This window comes from Colletotrichum godetiae (genome assembly GCF_030913485.1).
Source record: "Colletotrichum godetiae strain CBS 193.32 chromosome Unknown BDP55scaffold_12, whole genome shotgun sequence".
In the NCBI taxonomy this organism is placed as follows: Eukaryota; Fungi; Ascomycota; class Sordariomycetes; order Glomerellales; family Glomerellaceae; genus Colletotrichum; species Colletotrichum godetiae.
In genome coordinates, this window is record NW_026851260.1 from 221,551 (window position 1) to 244,854 (window position 23,304).

At 54.4% G+C, this 23,304-nt stretch overlaps 7 protein-coding genes across 7 annotated transcripts; 4 read left to right on the forward strand and 3 right to left on the reverse strand.

The window, feature by feature from the left end:
• Positions 1 to 1,169: 1,169 nt before the first annotated feature.
• BDP55DRAFT_657053 (uncharacterized protein) lies at positions 1,170 to 1,556 on the reverse strand (the record flags this gene model as incomplete). The annotated part of the gene is made up of 1 exon (XM_060574396.1): positions 1,170 to 1,556. A coding segment is annotated over one exon (221 nt), but the record flags the coding sequence as incomplete, so codon positions are not given.
• A 1,007-nt stretch (positions 1,557 to 2,563) lies between these two features.
• BDP55DRAFT_548414 (choline/ethanolamine kinase) lies at positions 2,564 to 3,875 on the forward strand (the record flags this gene model as incomplete). The annotated part of the gene is made up of 2 exons (XM_060568838.1): positions 2,564 to 3,295; positions 3,354 to 3,875. 2 exons carry the CDS (start codon positions 2,564 to 2,566, stop codon positions 3,873 to 3,875), a joined length of 1,254 nt encoding a protein of 417 aa, XP_060431886.1.
• A 363-nt stretch (positions 3,876 to 4,238) lies between these two features.
• Positions 4,239 to 4,775, forward strand: BDP55DRAFT_629800 (uncharacterized protein; the record flags this gene model as incomplete). Its single annotated transcript, XM_060572065.1, has 1 exon — positions 4,239 to 4,775. One exon carries the CDS (start codon positions 4,239 to 4,241, stop codon positions 4,773 to 4,775), a length of 537 nt encoding a protein of 178 aa, XP_060431887.1.
• Positions 4,776 to 11,853: 7,078 nt separating this feature from the next.
• Positions 11,854 to 15,511, forward strand: BDP55DRAFT_629801 (zinc finger protein; the record flags this gene model as incomplete). Its single annotated transcript, XM_060572066.1, has 5 exons — positions 11,854 to 12,037; positions 12,087 to 12,182; positions 12,244 to 12,884; positions 12,944 to 13,067; positions 13,122 to 15,511. The coding sequence occupies 5 exons, from the start codon at positions 11,854 to 11,856 to the stop codon at positions 15,509 to 15,511; spliced, it is 3,435 nt and encodes a 1,144-aa protein (XP_060431888.1).
• A 677-nt stretch (positions 15,512 to 16,188) lies between these two features.
• Positions 16,189 to 19,128, reverse strand: BDP55DRAFT_692337 (methyltransferase domain-containing protein; the record flags this gene model as incomplete). Its single annotated transcript, XM_060577106.1, has 1 exon — positions 16,189 to 19,128. The coding sequence occupies one exon, from the start codon at positions 19,126 to 19,128 to the stop codon at positions 16,189 to 16,191; it is 2,940 nt and encodes a 979-aa protein (XP_060431889.1).
• Positions 19,129 to 20,747: 1,619 nt separating this feature from the next.
• On the forward strand, positions 20,748 to 21,543 carry BDP55DRAFT_548002 (translation machinery-associated protein 22; the record flags this gene model as incomplete). Its single annotated transcript, XM_060568800.1, has 4 exons — positions 20,748 to 20,814; positions 20,896 to 20,915; positions 20,982 to 21,069; positions 21,128 to 21,543. 4 exons carry the CDS (start codon positions 20,748 to 20,750, stop codon positions 21,541 to 21,543), a joined length of 591 nt encoding a protein of 196 aa, XP_060431890.1.
• Positions 21,544 to 21,726: 183 nt separating this feature from the next.
• On the reverse strand, positions 21,727 to 22,837 carry BDP55DRAFT_726585 (Borealin N terminal-domain-containing protein; the record flags this gene model as incomplete). Its single annotated transcript, XM_060579167.1, has 3 exons — positions 21,727 to 22,342; positions 22,396 to 22,654; positions 22,705 to 22,837. 3 exons carry the CDS (start codon positions 22,835 to 22,837, stop codon positions 21,727 to 21,729), a joined length of 1,008 nt encoding a protein of 335 aa, XP_060431891.1.
• Between the last annotated feature and the right edge of the window lie 467 nt (positions 22,838 to 23,304).

Here is a 23,304-nt window from a genome sequence, read left to right on the forward strand (position 1 = left end):
CGCCAGAGGAACTGGCAGTCCACATTCCATGGGACTCAGACCGGCAGGATGAGAGTGGTACATGCGGCTATTTGTTGTGGCTGGACTGGGCCGTAGATGGGATGAGGGAGGTCGCGGGTTCGATCCGATCTGATGTGGTAAGTCCGAGGTTGGATGAGGATGGTGGCTGGATCGTGGGAAGTCGATGAGTACGGAGTATGGCCAATGGATGTCCACGGTACGTATTCGTGCAAACGGCCCAGCAGCCACGAAGGTCCAGCGTAAGGTGGTCCGAGCACCGCCGGTCTGGACCCGTCAACTTACTGTGCAGTAGGCGGCACTTCAAGGTGGGGTTGAGGCTCTCAAGGTTTAGGCGAAAGACAAGAGTGAACACCCGGCCAGCCCCGTCAATCCAGCGACCATCCAAAGGGGCTTCTTGTACTGCGAGAATGCGAGCTTGATACCATCGCTATCGCATACCGGTACCTTCACTTGGTGATCAGAGTAAGTAATGTTAAGCTAGAAGTGTTGCCCGTTTAGGGATGCGTCTTAAGTAGCCGATTTGAAGCAAAGATGAGACATGGCATCCGACTGCAGTTCGTGATCTAGAGGCCGGGCTGGACTTGATTAGACTGCAGGAGACGCGAGACACATAGTCGGTGAGCCCTCTCCTAGGCTATGCAGCCCTCAGCCTGTGGCTTGAACAAAGATAGAGGTGCATCAAGGGAATGGGCCTCTGCTACGGTCGGTTGCGAAACGAATATACCTAATTGCATGGCGATATGGTTCCCGGTCCCGGGTCACCAACAAAGGCAGGACCGTCATTCAAAGTTGCATTGTAGAAGTGGGCGATTCGATGCGGGTTTCCGCGCTGATCATGTCTGGGGAAAGGGACGAGGAGAAGCCTCAGAGAAGGTGGTGCTCTCAGCTCCAACGATGACGAAATTCTGGCATGGCCGCTGGGAATCGGAAACAACTATTGGATGGGCTGGATGAGGGGAAGCTATTGAGACGGCCCAGCAGGTGCTACGATCCAATTCAGGTTCGTCAAGCCGTTGTGGCTGTCACACTGCATTACCGAGCAGCAGCAAGACCCTTAGATGACACTGCTAAGGATTCTTGAAAGAAGCCAATGGTTGTGGTTTAGTACGGATACTGGCCATCCACCCATCCCATACCTAGCTCGAGGTGTGGAGGGGGAGGGGGAGGGGAATACCTACCTAAGGTACGGGTATCTACCTACTTACCTACCTTGCTGTGTAGAACTTGGGGAAAGGGAGGGAGGCAACAATGACGGTAAGGGCGCCTCAAGTCGTTGTGGTTTCGGACCCCCATCCATTTCCTCGTGCCCAGACTCTAAGCCTCCAAAGTGGTGGACGGGAGCGTGCCTTGGTCCCCTCTCCTCGGTACGTCTTGCCCATGCCGTGACGCTCGTGCCGCGCGTCCTACACAGAAACAGAGACACAGCCAACAAACAAGGGCAAAGAAAGGCATTCCAGGTTGAGCTTCTGTCCTTGCTAGCGGAGGCGTTGTTGGGAAAAAGCGCCCGCGGCACCTCCCCGGCCCCCCAATCATAACGGGTTCCCACTGCCCCCCGCTCTCAGAGACCCTGAACATGAACATTGAAATATGCTCCATCAAAAGCCCTTTTCCTTGTGAGGTAGGTATCCGTACGAGTATTTGATGGTATTGGGGGGCCCTGAAGGAAAGGGAAGGGAAAGCAGGCCCACAGATGTGGCGGTCGTAAGTTGAGGAAAGCACGAGGTAATTGGCTTGTTCATCAAGAGTGGTATCCATAAGGTCCCTGAAGGTGGAAAGTGGAAAGTGGAAAGTGGAAAGTGGAAAGTTGCTATGCCCTGCGGCCTGCCTGCACCTTCTTCACATGCTCTCTCTCGCTCTATCTACGGAGTATGTGTCTCTGTTCAGTGTCTCCAGTCTCCTCCCTTCTTCCTTCTGATTTTCCACCTCGATTCGTTGACCGACGACAAAAGAAGATTAGCCACACGCACATACCGTAATTTCCAACGCGAATCTCACTCTAAACTACCAAACGCACCACATCACTTCCGAGAGCCACTGCCACTACTCCCTAACGATACTGGCTTTTTCTCTCACACCTTGAGGGATCCGCACGAGGAAGGAAAAAGGTCTCGTGCTCGGCCACCATTATCTCGACGGCGCCAATCCCCAGTCCATTGCCCCCGACTCCCTCAATCTTTTTCCCAATATCAATCCGGCGATACCCACCCCCCCTAACCTCCCTTTTGCTTTTCTTTCTTCCTACACACCTGAACCATCAACATATCGCCCGTATCCCGCCCTGGTACCATCACGTTCTGCAACTTTTACAGAATAGCCTCGCTATCATCCCTTCCCCTTGACGTCTTGCGGACCGCCTTGAGCCCCTTTCCACGATTATCCAGAGTGCCATAGTTACACAACACCAACGACTGAATAAACCGCCGAATTCCACAGGGGCATCCTCATCCAGCGATTGACCTCTTCGGTATTGTCTTTGCCCTTTCGACATTCCCCTTATATCCTTCGCCCACACAGTCCCCTTCGGTCATCCCTTCGGTCAAATATGACCCAAGGTGCAAGCAACGGCCACCCTAACGGGTCGGCGCTGCCTCATGTTCGAACACTTCCCCTTTTTTACGACAGCGAAGATTCCCAGCAATCTGCGACTAGTCTAATCCTGACCGTTCGACCAGACTGGGCTTCCGACGACTCCAACATCGAATTCGTTCGCTTCACCGACGGCATTACCAATACCCTACTCAAGGCCATCAACAAGCGCAAGGGCTGGTCCAAGGAGGATATAGACAGGGAGGCCATCTTGTTGCGCGCATTTGGAAATGGAACCGCCGTCCTCATCGATCGCGAGCGCGAAGCCCAGAACCATGAACTTCTCATGAAGCATGGCCTTGCCCCCGAGCTGCTCGCCCGGTTCCAGAATGGCATGCTCTACCGCTTCATCAAGGGCAGCGTCACAGCCCCGGAGGACCTGAGGAAGCCACACATCTATCGAGCTGTCGCCAGCAGGTTAGCCCAGTGGCATGCGACTGTGCCCTGCATTACACACCAGACCTCGAACAACGGCAACGCCAAGGGTCACGATCAGGACCTGAACGCCATCATCGAGAACGCTGCACCTGGAAAGCCTGTGCCGAACGTATGGTCAGTAATGCAAAAATGGATATTGGCGCTACCCAGCGACACACAAGTCCAGAGGGAGAGACAAGACAAGCTTCAGAAGGAGTTTGAATACATTGTGGAGGAGTTCAGCCAGCGCCCTGGGCTAGGTGTTGATGGTGTAAGTCATACAGAGCCGCCCCAATCCGCTACGACCGCTAACGGTTCTTTCGTAACAGCTAGTTTTTGCCCACTGCGATTTGTTGAGCGGAAACGTGATCGTGTTACCGAGTGCCCAACCTGCCAAGGGCCCCAAGAAGGAAGCCACAGTGACATTCATCGACTACGAGTATGCCACGCCGTCGCCAGCCGCTTTCGATATTGCCAACCACTTGGCCGAGTGGGGTGGATTCGACTGCGACTACAACTTCATGCCCACTCAGTCCCAGCGTCGAGAATTTATCGAGGAGTACATCCGCTCATTCTACAAATATTCCGAGAGCAACACAAATGTTGATATCGAGGCGGAGGTCAGAAAGCTCACACACGAGGTGGACCTCTTCCGTGGAGTGCCAGGATTCTACTGGGGCATCTGGGCTTTGATTCAAGCCGTCATCTCGGAGATCGACTTTGATTACGCCTCGTATGCGGAAACCCGCCTCGCCGAGTATTGGGCATGGAAGGAAGAGAAAGAGGGCAGCCGGGCTGCAGCCGGCAAAGAGAAGCCCCTGCGCGAGAGACGTTGGGAACAACTGGAGTGAAGTGAGGAAATTGATACGATCGGGTTCACTTGCCATGCTATGGAGATCTGAAGACTACACTCCTGAGAGAAACAAGTAGAAAGAGGAGAAAACAAACTTTCCAGGGAGATTTGGCAAGGAAGGGTTTCTGTACGTCAAACTCAACTGCGAAACAGAAATGGATTGAAGCAAGCGAAGCATAATATCGACACGGGCCGGCGTCATTCAACATGAGCTCGACGAAGGCCGGGACAGAGCTCCGGGGCGTTTAGGGGAAGGATTAGATGGGGGGTTTCTTTTTATGTAATCCTACCGTCAAATACCACGTAAAGAACGAGACCTAGGAGAGAAAACTGGCTTTCTTGACCAACACAAACAGAAACAATGTTGCAAAGGGAAATGGGAATCGGGCTAATTGAAGCGAGATACCTGGCTTACTACACACATAAACGTACCCAAGTAGTGTTTTTGGATCAAAACAATCCTACGGTGCTGCCAAGGAGATCAAACTTTCAGTCGCCTGCGCTAGGCGACTCCAAGAAAGCCTCCAAGAACGACTCCAAGACAGAGATACTCCAAGTCTCCAACCCAAAGTTGGACCCGATTAAGACTGAAGTTCGAGAAACATGTTTGGCAGCAAGGTATCAACAACCACCCCCCGAACTGGGCCAAGATACCCGACGGTCCTTTTCCGGCCGAGCAGTTCCTTCCCCCGCCCCCCGTTTGGCCCCCAAATTCAAACCGTCTCAATTACCGGCCAGGCGGATTGAATTGGGCGTGTTGTGGGCCACAGCCGCGCTGGGCGTGAGCTCCAAGGTAGCCTCTAGCTACGCACCTAGCCACCTACGGTGGTCTACCCGTACTCCGTACCTAATCCACTGTCTGTCCCATTTGCCTGCCGCGAGTCAAGCAAGTGGGTAAAAACGGCTGCAATAGAGTCAATATTGCAAAATACGCAGTACAAAAAAGAAAGCAACAATGTGTGGCCCGCAGCGTCGTATGTGTGTGTGATATCTGCGAGCTGCAAGCACATGTTAAAATTGAGGAAATTCTGCCCACCTCACCCTTCTTTCGTACCTACCCGTATTGCTTCGTACTCTTGTCAGTCTGTATTTGTACGGAGTACCCTGCCCGAGAACTGGGACACCCACACCCCTCCCCTTCCAGGTTCCGATCTCATTGTTTCCTTCAGAAAGTGCAGAGCTTGGACAGGCAAGCACTATTGCACACACCCTCCCGTCCTTCTCTCCTAGATTGTTTTCAGCCTCAGCACTGACCACATCTCTGGCGCGCGGACACTTGGAGGGGATCGATCTCTGTGCACTCCATAATGCCATCAGTGCGTCGTTGCCGACACAAAGACCAAGCTTATCGATCGTGGAGGAGACGAATGCTGGTATTTGGGGACGGGGGAGAAGAGGACCTGGCAACCTCACACACTGCCGAATAAACTAGTGTCCCTTCACGCCGTCCGTACCTTGCCTGAACTAGACACACAATCAGCGAAAACAAAAGGTAATTTGCCTAGGGCTGAGTATAAAAGAGGCTCAAAACCAGCAGCAGTGTATAGTCATAAGACTGCTTGCCTGGGTATAATAATAACGTCGGCAAGCAGCACAGTACTAACAGCAACACGTACGACTTGCGGGTACACGCCATTCAATCGAGATCTGTCGAGTCGACCATGGAGGTCAAAGGGGACTCGGGAGGCAGCCGGATGCCTCGCTCGTGTCTCTCTCGGAATGAGACACGCGGGTAGTCGAGATTGACGAGAAACCTAAAAGACTAGGAAGCCTGGTGACGGGGCAGTAATTCCGCTGTTTTCCATCCCATCCCATTGCACTTTTGCAGAGGTTTCGTTTCGGAGGCTGGAGCCGCTGGGCCAACCGTGCTGCTTCTGACGCGCGTGGAACTAGCAGATCGAAACAACGGGTGAAGGCTTCGCCGATGTGCCTATTCAAAAATCAAATCTGGCGGAACGTCTGAATTACTAGAGGGTTACGAGAGCGTGTCTGCGCCCAAGACGACCCTGACAGATTGCCAGATTCTTGATGAGACACCTCGGCCATCTCCTTGGTATCTGGCACGTTGCTGTCTATTCACGAGGCTTATTTGACTAATTTGCCGTCCTGTACGATGATGTCTTATTCGGTACCGGATCCAGGGATTAGGACACTAGCCGCGGGGGCCAGGACGAATTGGCTTGCAAGGAGGATGAACTCCCCCACTGGACCGAACCAGAGCCAGCAGATGGCCCGAGAGTCATCGGGGGGTTATTCATGTCGATACAAAGTGTGCCGTATGGTAGAAAACGTTCGACCAACCAACGTTCCGGAAATGCCAAATAGCAACCTCTGGATACTAACTCGACCGGCCGCCAGGAGGATGCCAAAGTTGCCAGGTGTGGTACGGACAGTGATGGGTAGATGGGTAGCGTGCTCCTCATCTCCTGCTTTCATCAACCACAACTCAAAATGCAGCCACATCCCTACCTTGAGAAACTTTTGACTTCATGGCAAGACACGGCTCATGTGCCATGGCGGACGAGCCATGAGCACGTACCAGGGCATCATGGTCTACCCATGGTGTTATTGCAGTTCATGCCGCGAACATTTGAGTATTGTCGAACTCTACGTGCCCTTCGACGTGAACAGGGTCTAGTCGATGTCTTGCGGGCCCTCCCACTTGGGCTGAACTCTCCCCATCCTGTGTGCAACGGCCAACTTGGCAACATATCGCTTTGTATTGTCCAAGGAGAGTTTTCGGCTCGTTAAGTAAGTTGTCTTAACCGTGTTAGATGATGACCCGACGCGCACGACTGTAAGCCGGGGCTTCTGGTGCAAAAGAAGGATGTGGTCAAGTCGGTCTCGTGTCCGAGACGATATGTACGAATACAGAGGACGACTTGTCCAATATCTTCTCCGTACATTCTCCGGTAAAGTGACTTTTGACTTCGTCCAAGAGGACGGCAGGAAAAGGTGGGGAAAGAGGCATGGGAAGGGTTCTCAGAGAACCGTCCGTCCAGTCGTTGTGCTTCGATCGAGAGACCGCTTGCCAGGCCTGAGGCCTAGAGGTAAGGCCAACCCCATCGCCGTGTGACGGTCGACGCTGCATGTCTATCGCTGCTTTAAAGGTGGGTTTGCTCTCAGCTGCTGTGGTTGTGATCCACCCCTTTCGCCGTCACCCGCAGCAGCTATCTGCAGGTTGTAACGGTGACTCGGCACATGCTTGTTTCTGCCGGGACTGCCCCCCAGCATCGTACCACGGACTCCATGGCCCACGTGGAGCCTAGCAAGCTGGTCCGTGTGGCGTAGGCGTGTAATCATACAGACGTGGGTTTGGCTCCAAGTGCCTTCTAGGTGCATCTATGACGGGAAACACCCGCGTTGTCAAGAGACAGAGCGAGATGAGATTCGAGGCGAAGACCAGTCAGGATTGTCTTCTAGGAGCTGTTGCGTAGGCTGGGCTGGTGGCTGCGTAGACCGGCGGGCAAGGCGGAAATGTCGCAATTTCTTGCCCACGGAGGGATCCCCCTGCACTCGCGTGATGCTTCGAGAACCGCCCCCAACCCGGATAGAACCTGACGTTGCAAGCTTGAACTAGCGAACGAAAAGCCTAAGGGAAAGCAAGACCATGGACGTTCATTATTAGCTGCCGTGTAATGTATCCGTACCTAATCGTAGCTCGGAAGCTCGTAGGCTGTAGTTGAGCCTCGCCAATGTGAAATTTGGCCCACTGGCATACTAAGAGGTTGAACGGTAAGGGCAGCGCGTGGTCCCCTGCACTGCCAATGCAGCTGACAGACGTCAAGACTCGTGCGAGGAGCAGACGGACTGGCTCGAGACGAAGCCGAAGGGTACACACAAACAGGACGGAATCGACGGACGGACAGTAAGGCTAAACGGACGTTTAGCCTTGTCTCGTCTGATGTTTTTTTTCTTCTTCCTGTTACTAGTCGGCTTTTGTTTGACTTGGGGGCAGCGGCCGGCGGTCGGGGAGTCGGAGATGGCGCAAGCGGCCCCACGTTGTCGACGCCCACAGCCAGGCTCATGGGCCCCATGAACCCATTGGACGGAGGTTTCTGGGTTCTCTACGGAGTAGACTAGTATCTTTCTCCGAGGCACTCACTTGCCCGTCTCTCTGGTCGCCTTTTTCTCAGCACCTCCACTCCCAAGGCGGGAAATAAAACGGTAAAGAACAAAACTTACCAGGAGACCCTACCAGAGGGTAAGGATGGAATCCATGGGACAGGTTGACGCTCAAGGGGTTGGAACGCAAACGTGCCAGACTGGCTGTGGTCGACCGAGAGAGTGTGCGCGGCGGCTGACCACCCCCTCAACGACATAACGGTTATGAACTCCTTGTCCCTCTCCTCTTTCTCCAGCCCGCAGTAGCTCGAGATTCCGTGATGTAGCAGTCATCATGAAAGCAGCTCGAGGTTGCGCTGCGACCGCGTCGACAATATGCGGCGTGAAGGCAGTTGGGACAGAAACGCGCTCCGTTGCGAGCTGCTGGTCAGAAGCGCTAGGAAGCTAACCGGCCAAGCAAGTGGCTAATGTAACTTGGTAGGGAGGAAGCTGGGATGAGGCGGGGGTGTGGGATGCCAGACGACAGGGACTCGAGGTGTGTGCATTGCTTGTGGCCCATGCCCCGTGCGAATCGGAGGGCGGTACGGTTCCAAGACGGGCGTCATTGAATGGGAGACGGGCGAGGTAAGGCCGAAGGGGGAGCTGATAAGAGGCGTAAGGCGTGCGAGGCCAACCCATACTCGAATTGCCCACTCCCGCCTTACCTGCTAGACCCAGAGACGTTCATGGCGAAGTTGTACGGATGGTGTTGCCACCGGTCGATTCTGTCTGGGGGTGTAAGAGAAAGGAGGGACGAATGGAGATGGAAGGCCACTAGGTTCGAGAGCGTTAAGGACAGGCTGAGCGTGGAAGCGGCAAGACGATAAGGACGGCATTGCCAGGCGAGCCAAGATGAGGCAAGGCAAGCATAGTGTCTGTCCGGCCGTGGATCGGATGCGCAGGTACGGTGAGGGTACATCGGGACCCTTGGACAAACATCGGTCGGATGGCGGCCGAAGTCTCCCACAGTGCGCTCAGGGTGATGGAGAAGGATGGATTATTGGTGGTCGTCTGTACTCTGTCAGTAGTGAAGGGCAGACTGTCAAGGAGTGGCGTCGAAGCTGGAGAAAAGGAGAGAAACGACGGTCCATGATACTGTTTGGTGCTATTCGTGGGTTCGTCAGTGCAGAACCAGACCATGAAATGATGCCGGTGATGACTGCGCCGGCAGGCATTGGAGAAGATGAGGGACAGCATGCCTCGATTAGGAAGTACCTTGAGCTTGGGACGGAAAGCCCCTGATACCAGGTCCAGGCTCCAGGGATATTCCGTGGCGGAGTAGTCGAATTTTGAGGAGCAGCTGATGTCTACGGTCGTTTCTGTGGTCGGCGAAATAGACTGGTGGGTGAATGGGTACGGATGAGGTGTTGACGCTGAAGCTCAAGCTGGTTCATTAGGGTTATTCCAAGCGGCGGACAGTAGGTAGTGTGTGAGGGATGAGAAGAAGCGGAGAGGAGGGGTAGGTTGAAAAGAGGGAAGTTTTCGTAAAGAGGCGAGGAAAGTTGCTGAAGGGCTCTACGGATACTTCGTACGGAGTCAGGGCCGGCAGGAGGCAAACGTTGACTGGTACAAGTTGGAGATTTGGTCACAATCATTGCGGGTATCAGTGAGATCTTTGGGCCAAAGTCGACATCCACAGCACACAGCCCCTTACCTGATGGAACAGGGCAAGCTGAGGTGACTCGTGAGGGCCAGTATCGCCTACTGGTACGGAGTACCCGTACTTGGTTTGGAAATACCTGCTTCGAGCCTCGAGTGACATGCATTCTGTCGATGTTTGGGGGAAGGGGCCGAAGTGTGGATGTGAGGAAAGAGCAAGGAGTAAAGTACCTTACATAGGAAGGAGAAGAACCAGGAGAAGGTGCAAAGTGGACATGGGAAAAAAACAAACTATTAGCAATAGCAACACATGAAAGAAGCGAGGCGAGGTAGCTGACCTTCCTGAATTCCTGGCTAGAGGTATTCTATCATCATATCCATAAGGTACCCATCTCCATAATCAGCATCCATAATCCCTCCAGGCCTTGGATATCTCAACGTGCCGTTGCTTACTTGACAGCCAACCATATCTGTCAGCTACCTACCTTACGCTTTACCCAAGGCCCCAAGGTAAGTTGAGGTAAGGAGGAGGTACTTAGGTAAGTGAGGTGTGTTGTGGACGAAGTACCTTGCTCTGTCCAATTGCTTGCTTGCGCAAAGCGGCAAGGCAAGAGCACCCTGCTACATCCTGGCCGGACCTGTCGCTGCTCTTCACCCGTCTCATTCTTCATCTTCTTCCTCCTCGTCCTCTTCCTCGTCCCCATCCTCGTTCCCCAACTACCATGCTGTGTGTAAAGTGGGTGCATCCAGCCTCTTTCTTTTTTTCTTCTGTTGCTCTTCTCCCTCTTGCCTTCTCATCATCTCTTGCTCTCTGTCAGCCTCTGTCACGGTGTCCCTGCCATCTGTCAGGCCGGGCCAGCAATAATAACATTATCCGTTGTCCACCGTTTAACCAGTCTCCCCTGTGGCACCGTTTCTCACTTTTGTAATCAAACCACACACCCCCCTCTTCCATTGCAAGGTCCAGATTGGAACCCAGCTGGGGTCCCTTTTTTCTGTCTCCCGACGGGACACCAGCGTCACGTCGCCTCTCTCCCTCTCTCACTCACCCTCTCTCCACCCTTGCCCTGCTGCTCTTTTGAGTCTTGCAGCTTGCTCGCCGTCGCGCTGCTCTGCTCCATATCTGCTAATCTACCTTACAAGACCGTTAGCCACGATAGCCCCACTTCCCCAAATGAACCCTGGCCTCGTACTAAGGCAATAAAAGGTCCTGACTCCCCAATGAGGGAGGAGCACACCAGCACCGCGATCGGGTACGGTGCGCTCACTCGCTATCCAGACCATTCCCGCCAAAATCCGACCCTCAAACCCACCGTACCGATATTGCTGCCCTGAAATCTTTCGGGCCTGTCCATTTCCTCACCATCTCTCTGCATCATCCTTCTTCTTGCTCTTCTCCTCTTCTTCGTCTCGCCTGTGCATTGTGTTTCTTCCTCCAAGGTCGGCCCAGAAAAGAGACGGAAATCTGAGCGGCAGTGAGGACCAAGCTTGCATCGGAAACAAAACCGGAGACCGCATATCAGCAACAGCACTACCGTTACCACCACCATCTTTCTCACGCCGAGATCTCAGCCACTTGTGGATTGGAGCTGGATACAGGAGCTAGATCTGAACCTGGAGCTAGACCTGGAACTGGAATGGAAACTCGATCAAGGGTCCCGCTCATCCAAACAAGCTGCGCAAGTCTCGCCTGTTGTACCTTACATCACCTCGCTCGATCCTGACGAACCACCCCTGGTGGGAATGAGGCAAAAAAAAAATTGGAAATAACTCGAATCCGCCAAAGACAGAGAAAGATCTGCGGGCACCGGGAACAAAAGCGAGCAACGGCATGCAAGATACTGACCGGCACCCATCGATCAATCGTTTAGAAATAGCATGAGCCCGGCCACCTCATACATGCCCAGTCCATTTCAACCTTACACAAAAAACGCCCGCGGTAAATCCACCAACAAAAAGCAACGCCAAAAACAACGATAGCGTCACCCCGAGTCGCCTTCTCAACGACTAATGATATGCACATTGCGCCTACAACTCGAGAGTATTTGAGCCACGGCGTGAATTGGGCCTCTAAAGCTCGTATCTGATGCACTCGCCTCGCCCCGGGCACATCGACGTGTAAACGAAAGGGCTTTTCGAAAAGCAGGACAGACGACAACTCATGTCTGCTTGTGTAACATCTCCTTGCGCCTTACTGATCACAACTCTCGAGCACGCCCACATTGTCGACGTCGTCGTTGGTGGGAGGAGGACGCCCTTGTGGCCCGGGAGGAATGGCGGCCGACCTCACCGATCCCGGCCTCGATAGCGCCATCCGACAACTTCTCGATCAGCAGGCCGAGATCCAGGCAAGACTTGCTGCCTTACTGCCCGCAAAATATGGTCTCAATGCCAAGTTAGAGCTTGACATGCTCCGCCATAAGTTGCGGGTTTTGCAAGCCTACTCTGAACATCACCGTAAATTCTTGGCTGTTCTACCTCTCAATCGTCCGACTAATGCTCTTAGATATTTCTGCCGGCATACCAGTCAATTCTGAGTTTGAGGAGGCCAGGTCATTGCAGTACCGATGCGAGTGCATAGAAACGGCTTGCCTAGAGCAAGGTGAGTTGTTCCCATTCTGCCCAAACTTTGGCTCACAGCCGATTTCTAATCTTGGTTCCAGGGCACGATCTGCTACATCCAAACATGGTTGATGCCCTCAAGAGATCTCTGTATGACGAGGCGCCGACTGGCTATGCAGCTTGGTTGGACCGTAATCTCGAGGGTCACGACCCGGTAGTCCGCGGGTGGAAGACGAGGGAGAGCCTGTCGCCGTCGTCTCGATCTACGTCCTCTTTCAAGTGCTGGGACGAACGCTGCATACACTACATCTATGGTTTCCACAACAAGGACGAACGAGACAATCATGCTCGAGAGCATACCTTACACCCCCACCGTGACTCGGGCATGTCAGTCGGCAACACACCGCCGATTTCTTTTCCCGAGTACCAGACATTGCGACCATGGGGGCCTGAGACAGGAAAACAGCCGTTAGCTCTTCAACTTCCAAAGCCGTCACCCAGCACCCAGCTAGCCCCGTTGACAACAAGCCAGCCGAAAGAACGACGCGATACTCTCCAATCCTACTCTCTAGTCAGCGAATACTCCGCTCCAGGGCGCGGATCTGTTGATTCCGAGGTCGACCCATTGCTTCCCCCTTTGAAACGTAGTAGGGTCGGTCAATCTCGTCTCCAGTCGATTGGTGAGCTCAGGTTGCTTCAAGACTCTGGACCATGTTTGCGCTGTATGGTGACAAAACAACCGGTAAGAACAATAATCCCTGACAGTCTTGTTGATGTAGGTTTACTGATACGTCCCGGTAGTGCGACTCGAATGAGCCCTGCTACTATTGCGCCGACCAGCCACTTAGTCCTAGTAGCGACTTTTGGAAGGCTATCGGTTGCCATCGGGGGCCCCTTGACGTCTTCTCGGATATCATGCTCCCAGGTCAGTATTCGAGTTCTAGTAGAAACAGACCCAGTCTAACCAAGTAAGCTCCAGTATCTCCAAGACAAACACAGACTCCGATCACATCTCCGCTAGCCCAACGAAGAAGCATGAACGAGCATCTGGAAAACACTTACCGCATATCACCGGACATACTACATGCGGTCAAATCAAATCTTGACTTTGATGACGGGTTCTGGTGGACGGAAGAACTTGCAAATCTTCCTTTAGCTAACTCTACGCTTTCAAGTTACTCTAGAGAAACGATCGATCGGCCACCCCCGATCTTGAATATCCTCACCGCGAGTTGGAATGGCGGAGGAACTGCATACAACTTTCTTCACCTTCTGAAGACGAGCGGCCTAATTGCGGCCACGAGAGAGATGGAGGAAGCAGTTTTTCCAGTGTTATATCGGGCGAAATTATTGCTGCGAGAGGTCATATTCTGGGACCTTCAACAACCGGAACCCTCGATTCGCCTGGACGGAGGCCCGCCCCATCGACCCCTGTTTACTGATGAGGTCGATCAAGATGCTCACTATCGTTTGCTCTACAACTGCATGGCGCAATTTCTCCAGGCATTTGAGCGTGCCACCGTCAAGAAGGGGCCACAGGATCTGAAGAGCTGGTCCGCGGTGTTTATTGCACTTTGCATTTTTAGTGTTGTGCGTACGATCTTGGTGGACATTGCCTCTTACTTACCGAGACGCCTTTCATCACAAACTCCTCCAACGTGGAGGGGAACAGGCGGTCCGCATGCTATGAATAGCGTTTACAAGCTGCTTGTCACGCTCTTTACTAGTTCCGGGCCCATGTTACTCGATGAACAGACTGTGGATCTTGACGAACGAGACAGAGCCATCATGGATTCCCTGTACATGATAATGCGAAACGACATATGGGGTCAGCAGGGTTATGCTTCTTCCAAGGATTTCTTGATACATCTTGGAGATGGCAACGTGGAAGGCGCAGCTACATTCAACGGGTTCCTCAGGCAAAGAGTCCCAGCACGTACCAGCATGTTCGTTCTTCCGCCCATCGCCAAACCCGGCGAAGAACCTAGACGTCCTATGCACGACCCTCGAGCTTTGGGCGATCCCTGGATCCCGAACCCGGCACCGCTATCAGACCGAGACCCCTTTACCGCTGCGATCGGCCCAGATTACCTTACTTCGCCCCAGGGAATAGATCCTTTAGGCCGCAGACATACCGTTGGAGAGAGTCCAACGTTTCCCCGAGGCCCTTTGAGGCCCTTGGAGTCCCCGCTTTCAGGCGGTAGAGGGCGCCCTACATATCAGCGGCCTCCGTTACGTCGAGTCTACTGTATTAAGTGCAACGAGTACCCTGAAGGGTTTAGGGGTGAACACGAACTCCGTAGGCATACCGATGCCAAACACGCTTCACTGGTGAGGCGCTGGGTGTGCACTGAGCCAGACAGTTATAGCCCGACGTTACCGCAGCCTGTCATACCACTTGCAAAATGTAAAGCGTGTGTGACACAGAAACGATACGGGGCCTACTACAATGCGGCGGCGCATCTCCGGAGAGCACATTTCAACCCGCACAGAGGTGGGAAAGCTAGTGGAGACTGGCCACCCATGACCATTCTCAAGGATTGGATGAGAGAGGTGCGCCAATCTGTCGATATTCAGGACCAGGACGATTCCAGTGGAGGGGAAGAGGCCGATTATAAACAGCCGCTTGAGTACTTCACACAGGTGCCGCCTCCGCCGCCGCCTGCGCGATCTCCTACGTTCGGCCCAACGATGCTAGCGGCAGCACCGCCGTCCGTTCCATTAATGATAGCTCCCGCTGAATCAATGGTGTCTTCTCAGATGAGCAGCCCATCAAGCAAGACTCTTGATAATCGAACTCGGTGTCCTCACCCAGACTGCGGCCGCGTTTTCAAGGATCTTGCAGCACACATGCTTACGCATCAGGAAGAACGTCCGGAAAAGTGCCCAATAGAGACATGCGAGTACCACACGAAAGGATTCGCACGCAAGTACGACAAGAATCGACATGCACTGACGCACTACAAAGGGACAATGGTTTGTCCGTTCTGTCCAGGGATGGGCACTGCATACGAGAAGGCGTTCAATCGTGCCGACGTGTTCAAGCGACATCTCACTTCGGTGCACAATGTCGAGCAGACGCCTCCCAACAGCCGGAAGCTCATCATCAGCGGATCTGGCAACGTCCGAGGAGACGGTGCCAAGTGCTCAATCTGCCAGAGTTACTTCGGAACAGCCCAGGAGTTCTACGAGCATCTTGACGACTGCGTTCTTAACGTCATCGTGCCGATGTCGGCCAAGACGCCTAGGGACTCCTCGGTGTTGCCTTCAGTGTCAGGTGTGGAAGAAAGGGAACGACTAGGCGACAATGATACCATCAACATACAGACCGGGTCGCCTGTAGGCGAAAAGATGGATACCAACCCATAGCGACGATTTGGAGTTGGGTAGATGGGGCGTTGCTTTTGCTCATGTGTCATGTATAGGCTGGAATCATCTTTCCCCAAATACCCCAGGTTTGCAATACTTTTCGATACAGCTTAACTTATTAATGAAACGATACCAAAGGTCCCTGGTGGCCTGATTATTTGACAACAACCATCCTGCCGGAGGCATTTCCTCTCAGATATTTACCGTCCTGACTTTGGATGTACTTGTCTGTTATGGGAAAGGGTCGAGTGAACATCTCATGGAGCACATTGCGTTGGAAGGCAAAAAACGAGGTTGCTGATCAAAGCTCAAAGTATCATTTAGCTACCAGAACAAGCCTGTTCAAAGTGCTCGATGTCTAGTCAACCACTGGTATCTCCGTTCCCATGCACAAGCCTCCAGCGCCTGTTGACCGCAGCCGCGCGTCGCCCCAAAGTTCATTACAGCCCATATGCACATACGTTTCCATGACCATGTACTTGATATTCCGTCGCTTCCTTGCTCATATCCCGTCCTGCTATCGTTGCGTTTGAACAAAAGAAAGGGGGGATAAAAGTAACACTGAGGGAAGACAAAGGGAAATAGGGGTGTAGTATATATATATATACATATATATATGTAAGATAGGGAGAGTGAGTGAGAGAGATGTCTCAACTCGACCTCTTTGCGAGCCTTTTTCAAACCTCAAAACCAACAGAGATGAGTCCCGTGCCAGTCTTGGGCTTCCTCGCATAACCGTTCAACATCCGCCACCCGGCGCCGCATCCTCGTCCCTCCTCGACAATGGCAGCGACGCCCTCGACACTCTTGCCGGCCTCCCTCATTGCCGCGCCGGCCGTCACCGTGTCCGCGAGCCGCAGCTCGCCGCTGACCTTTTCCATCTCGCACCGCAAAAGCCAGCGCTCCCAGCTCCAGCCGCCGACGATGCCCGTGACGTTGGCGACACCGTCCGTGCTGCCGGTGACCATAGCCTCCATCGTCACAGTCCGGACTTCCTCGCCGTTGGAGTTCTCCCGTACGGCGAGAGACGGCAGTGAGGGTAAAGGCTTCTGCGGCTGCTGCTGCGATTGGGGGCGCGCGCCCATAGGGAGGCACATCCATGCGCGGCGGACCTCGTCGAAGCCCGCACGCGAGAGGCGGCCGAGGAACATTTTTGTCGGGTTGGGGTCGTAGCCCAGGGTCTTGAGGTCGAAGCCGAACTCAACGCTCTTTGCGAGGCCCATGGGCCCGGCGTTCATGATGTCCGAGTCGAGGACCGAGAATTCGAGGTAGCCGCCGGGCTTGAGGACCCGCATACACTCCCTCAGGCATGTCTCCCACTCGTCCTCGCCGTTCTCGCCGACGAACTTGAGGATGCTGTGCAGCTCGCGCGCCGAGATGAGGTCGAACTGGTCGTCCTTGAAGGGCAGGCGGGTCAGGCGCTCGACGGCGACCTGGCGGTGGTTGGGCGGGCCGCGGACGTTGGAGTTGGACAGCTGGCGGATCGTCTTTGTGGTGACGGTGTAGATCTTGGTGTTGGGGTACTGGAGGGCGCAGTGCCAGGCCCAGTCGCAGGCAGACTGGCCTCCGAGGTCGAGGATGCGGGCTCTGTCGCGGGCAACGCCGTCGCGGCCGGGTGCCATGCGTGAGAGGCGCCCGAGGCGCTTGGCAACGGGGGCGGAGATGAGCTTGCCGCCGTTGAGCATCTTCATGGCGGCGACGTGCCAGGTGGGCATGGCCATCTGGGACATGGCCTCGTGCTCCTTTTCGCGGCGTAGCTTCTCGGGGTCGTCGTGGAGGATGTCGTCGCCGCGGGCCACGTTTGCGCTGAGGCGCTTCTTGGCGGACTGGGGCACGACGCTGAGCTGGTATTTGCCGAGCAGCTGGTTGCGGTGGAACTCGCGGAGGCATACGCGCTGGGCCTGGAGGGCCTCGAAGCGGGGGAGCTGATGGACGAAGACGTCCTGCTTGCTCGAGCGAACGACGTAGTCCTGGAAAGCGCGGTAGTACGCTGACTCCTGTCTGGAGAGCTTGGAGGGCAGACGGCGGGGGATGTCGGTCTTGGAGACGACCTCGGAGAAGCGGACCATCTTCTTCCTCGGCAGTGAAGCAGGGATCTCTTGCTCGGGGAAGTTCTCGACTTCCTCGTCGGTGGCCTCGGGGATGGTGTCGAGGCTGCTGTCTTCCTCAGTCTCCTCAGCCTCAACGGGCTTCAGGTATGCGCGCTGGGCCCTGAGCCAGAGCTCGGTGCGATCCAGGTTTGAGAGGGTAACTTCCTGCTGCTTGCGAGCGTACTCGGGGTCGTAGACCGTCAAGATCTCTGTCGGTACGTCTTCAGCATCAGGGGAGGTCGGCTCAGCAAGCGTTACCGATGAGCTCGAAGCATTGGCAGGGACTATGGGCCTGGCAGTTGGCATGTCATCTTCATCCATCTCCCCATCGTCCACCTCGATGATTTGCTCCACAATCGCGGAAGATGAAGGAACCGAGCTGCGGTAGAAATCCTCCGCTGCATCGTTGATGATGAGCTTGGCGGGTGCTGACGGTACTGGGGGCACCGAGGCGTCCATGTTCCACGGGCAGCGGTAGAACTGCTCGGCGGTGGTTGAAGTTGGCGGCACCACATCCTCGATGGTCGCTGCCGGCATGTGCCAGGTCGTTCTTGTCCTAGGGGAAAGTCCGGAGAAGAAACCGCCAGGAGAAGGGATGTCGAGCTTGGTAAGGTCGGCCAGAGACTGACGGCGGGAGTTGGGGGTGAGGACGGCCGAGCGCGGTACTTCGGGACGGATATTGGTGAACAGGCGCAGAGGCTGTTGGCGCATCTCGGGGATGGGCTCTTGAGGAATCTCGAGGACCTGGTCCGAGTGATCATGATCGTGCTCGTGCAAGCTGTCATTATCACCAGAGAGGGCGTGCAGGGTTGCCAACGCGCCGGGTTGCAGTCGCACGCCTGACCAGTCCTCGTCCTTGCCATTGTCGCTACCGATGATGGGGGTTGGCGGCGCTGACATGTGTGCCAACTGCTCTGAGGTTAGACTTCCATCGAGTGATGGTGGTGCTGAAATAGTCGGGATCTCTTGAGCCTGCTTCGCTTGCATGAATGAGAAGACCTGGGGAGACATCTCGACGCGGGTTGGCGGTGTTGGTGGCACTGGTGATGCGAGAGTCTTCTTGAGACTGGCAGCAGACCAATCATCCGTAGACGTGTTCCTAGCGCCAGGAATAACGAGAGGAGGTAAAGCTCTGCGAGCACCAGTGGCGTTCTGCTTGGCCATCTCATTGCGACCAGAGTTGCGCCGCCTCACGGAGGCCTTGCGGGATGGTACTCGGCGCAGCGAGGTCGGCTCATCCTCATCGGTGACATCGTACAGGTCGTCGAACTCGGTGACATCAGTCATGACGCTTGATCGGTTGTTGTTCCACGGGTTTGAGGATGTCGAGGGGGAGCTGCTTTCATCGGCAGATACAGTCGAGGGTGATGAGGGCAAGATGGGAGCGGAGAGGAAGTGGAAGCCTCTTGGTGTGGGAAAGTGGTCGCTCAGGGGCGATAGCCAGGCCTCAATGTTGAGGTTTGAGGTTTGACTCCTAAGCTGCCTTTTGTCGGTGGCATACTGTACATCCTCGCTCTCCTCCTCCATTATAGTATTAAGTGACCTCCCCTGCCTCCGAGCCTGCGAAGGGGAGGGAGGTCTGTATGTTGATGAGGGTAAGTGAATAATCTCAGCCATTTTTCCCTATGCAGTCAGATATCCTGATATAGACTTGCGGTTCCTATGTGCTGTAACGGTATAAATATAGGCAAAATGCGACGTTGGGTGTAAAAACAGCTTTGGTCGTAAGACGGCCGGCGTCGTTGCTTGGTGAATGTTAATATGAAATGGTATTAGAGAAATCGTGTAAACGACAGGCTGCCTCGATCAACGAAGCCTTCAAATGTTGGTTTGCAAACAGCAATGACGCGGAGAAAGAGATGAGAAAAGGAAAGGGGAGGAATAGAGGAGGCTCGGCGGTTGGCCAGGGCCAAGTGATATACTCTGATGAGGCCTTGCTCATCATCCGTAGCATGGGCGGGAGGCGGCTAACTAGTAGGTCGCGCGAGTGGGTTGCGAAGTACGAACACGTTATGCGCACACACAAACGCACGACGGAACGGTGAGATGCGCACCCAAGACGGACAGCACAGCATCTTTGGACCGACGTATTGCAGTCGACAGGTAGCACTTTCAATGCAGCGCGCCTGCTGCACACACTGCATTGGCCCGAATGGGGATGTGCTACCGGCGCATGGGAGGCAGTGATGAGGAGACGACGAACACATCCCCGTCCCAAAAGATTAACCCATCGAGCAACGAATAAGTCTTCTGGCCAATGGGCACACAAGGAAGAGAATCTAATTTAAGCACATGGAAGAGGAACATGGCCTTTGTGAGCATCCACGGCGTCGACTGGCTGGCGCGCGCGAAGACGGGAGGCGGGAAGGTGGGAGCAAGCCTGCTTGGGGATGCAGAACTATCGTGCCACCGACCAATGATAATGACAGGCGCTGGGCGGGCGCTTAGAAGCGACCTCGATTGGGTGGCTGGTCACTTGACAAGCTACATCTTGGGGTTGAAAAGGTCTCTGAGCTGGCCTTGCGGAGAACAAACTATTGACCGTCGCATGGAGCTCATACCGTCTCTTCATGCAAGAATCTGGTGAATTATCGGTCTTGACTGCTCGATCCGTTGAAGCAGCGTGCGCCGAGCTCAGACTTGGGCGTCAACGTTCTCATGCCATGATGTCCGGCCTCAGTCCCGCCAGGTGTAGAGGCGGTGACCACACCTTGAGAAGAAGCGGAGGAATCCATCACCGAATGCGAACGGCGAGCGGCGGGGGTGTTGATGCAGGTTGAATCACTTGCATGCCGAGTTCGCGTCTTGTTGGTGATGTCTGTGGGGATGGTAGTTGGAGGGAAGCGAGTTGGAGCTTGACTTTGAGAGCGGCAGCGTGGTCGGCGGCAGTCAACTAACTTGTGGCTGGAGCTATGCATGCTTGCCCCTCTGACAGCACACCAGCCACATCAGTTACCTAAGCAGCAAAGATGAGGTGGTCTGCTGTGGCAGTTCATGCATTGCCCCGCCATCGAAATCAACCCCGCAGTCGGCCGTCCTTGGAAGAGCGAAGAGAGAGGCACGCGTTCCCTACGTATTTGATTCCTCCGCTTCACATCCTTTCCAAGCGATCCCTCTCCTGTCAAGACCGGCTCTTTCAGATCGTGATGGCCGACAATGACAAGTCAGAAACCTCTGGTGAGCCTCAAGGCCGCCACGTAACCTACTGTGGTGGTAAGTAAAGACGCCCAAACCTGACTCCCAGAAAATACAAGTACTCAAGGCGCGAATATTGACTTGTCGCCCTACGTCTAGTCTGCACTCTCCCCCCAGAGGTATGTTCTAGTTAATCAAAACGTCGCAAACCTTCGGAATACTCATTGAAACCCTCCTCGGTTTAGTACTGTGAGTATGGAGGCACCGTGAAGAAGTGCCAGGACTGGCTGGAGAAGAAGCATCCCGACCTCTATGCGAGAATCTGGTCAGCAGGTATGAGGTCCCGCATCCCCAAGCCACTTGGATGAGATACTCACAACATGACCTCTAGAGGCCCTTGAGCAAGCAACCGCATCTCTTTCCGTCGACGCCCAAAAGCGAGCCGCCAAAGACGCACAGAAGAAGGCCGCCAAGGCCGAAGCTGCGGAGGCCAAACAAGCCGACAAGTTGGCCAACAGCATGGTCACTATCAAGCGAATCGAGCGCAACAAGAGAAAGTACGTGACTTCGGTCTCCGGTCTCGAGTCATTCGGTCTGGAGTTGAAGAAGGTCGCCAAGGAGTTTGGAAAGAAGTTCGCGACCGGCTCGTCCGTTACGAAGACCCCAAGCGGCAGTGAGGAGATTGTTGTCCAGGGAGACGTCAGTGACGAGATCGAGGAGTTTTTGTTGGAAAAGTACAAGGAGATACCCGAGGATAACATTGAGCTGGTCGAGGATAAGAAGAAAAAGGCTGCCCCGACAGCTTGAGCCTGAATGGCGTAATCCATCAATTGAAGTATGCCTAGCCGTCATCATGTTCCTGTCATTATTCCCAATACGCCGTAAAAATCCAACCCATAGTGATTATGCCCAAGTACGCTCAGCAACAGCCCCGCCATGAAAGTGATAGCCTCAAACAATCAATGGTTGCTCCTTTAGATCACTGAGGAGCTAACCCCTTTTTCGTAGTACCCTGGTGGTACCCGCCGCAGATGCCGGAGCCGACTTGGGCGCAGCGGGCTTCCTGGCGGTTGCAGCCCCAACACCCTTTCTAATTGTGCTCATCACAGTTCTCTTCGCGGGTGCTCCCGCTGCTGTCTTCTTGACAACTGTTCCAGTGCTGCCCTCACTAGAGTCGCTGACTCGCTTGCCCGTCCGCGTACCAGGCCGTGACGGTGCTTTAGATGCCGTGGTTGTGTTGGCTCGTCGCGTTCGTGTGGGGGCTGCCGTTCCTGTGGCAGGTGCAGGCGCTGATGCATTCGAGCTGGCCGTCGATGCATTCAAAGGACGCGAAGGAGCTGTGCGACTCGTCTTCTTTGCCTTCTCCACCATGCTCGACAGGGCTGATCGGGCGCTATTATGTTGCTTAACGGGAGAGGATGTCGGTCGCGCAATCTGCGAGGATTTCGATGGCGAGGAAGGCGGCCGCTCGCGTGCCAGCGATCGGGTGTTGGATGAGGTGGGCGACAAGACTTGCGACGAACTCAATGGGGCTGGGGCAGCGCGGTGCTTCTTCTTAGGGTTGAGGATCTGCTCGTTCTCCTTGTCTCCACCTGCGATAGCATCACTAACATAGCGTGTTAGTAAAGCAAAATACCATTGTTTCTCATGGACACAAACCTCAGTCGCTTAGCAGAGCGCGCCGGCGGAGCCAGCTTATGCGGGCTTCCCCGTAGAGGGAAGTCCTTCTCGGGAACAGGTGGCGGCCGCGAAACGGCCTCAAGACGTTTCTGCTGCTCGACGGCTCTAGCTACCAAGTCGGCCATGGTCATCTTTAGCATAGCTCTGGGAACGCGGTTGACGCGCATCTGGATTCGTGATCGAAGGGTTTGTGCCTGCTGGTTGTATTGTGCGCGCAGTCGCCTAGCGCGATCTGTGACTGTGAAATCGTGAGACGATGCGGTAAAGACCAAGAGGATTTTTCCTTACTCTCCAATTGCAGGTTATCGATGATTGCCTGTTTTTGCTCCAGGGAGATTCCAAGCCTTTGCCGCTTGCTCGGGCTGCTGCTTAGCATGGGAGGCGTGCTAGCCTTCGCCGAAACCATTTGTCTCTGTGTCATCGTGGGTTGCTGCTCCATCTCATCTGAGCTTCTCTTGTTCGATCGCGCTGAAGGCATTTCGTCTGCTGAAAGTTACGAGTCGTTGTGGGTGAGAGCGTTTGGCGCTGGACCGACGTGCCTGATCGCGACGGGAGCGTGAAAGTTGATGGAGCTAAGAATGATGGGGCGGAGGCTCTGTTATGAGTGGCTAGTGCTCTAGAAAGTAAACAAACGTGACAGCGGGCAAGACCCTTACCTAAGCCAATGGAAGCTTGGCTAGTCCCGGCCATTCATGGATCGCAATGGGTCCCACATCAAGTTGGCAACCACGGTTCATGGCCCTGTGTATATTTCAATGAACTGTTCATAACCGTACTCGTAGTTTTCAGTGCAAGTTTGACATTGAGGTACTCTTTTATTATCTCCTTGACCTAGCAAGAAACTTTGGAAAAAGAGAAAGCATGTTTTTCCGATACCTGTGCTGGTAG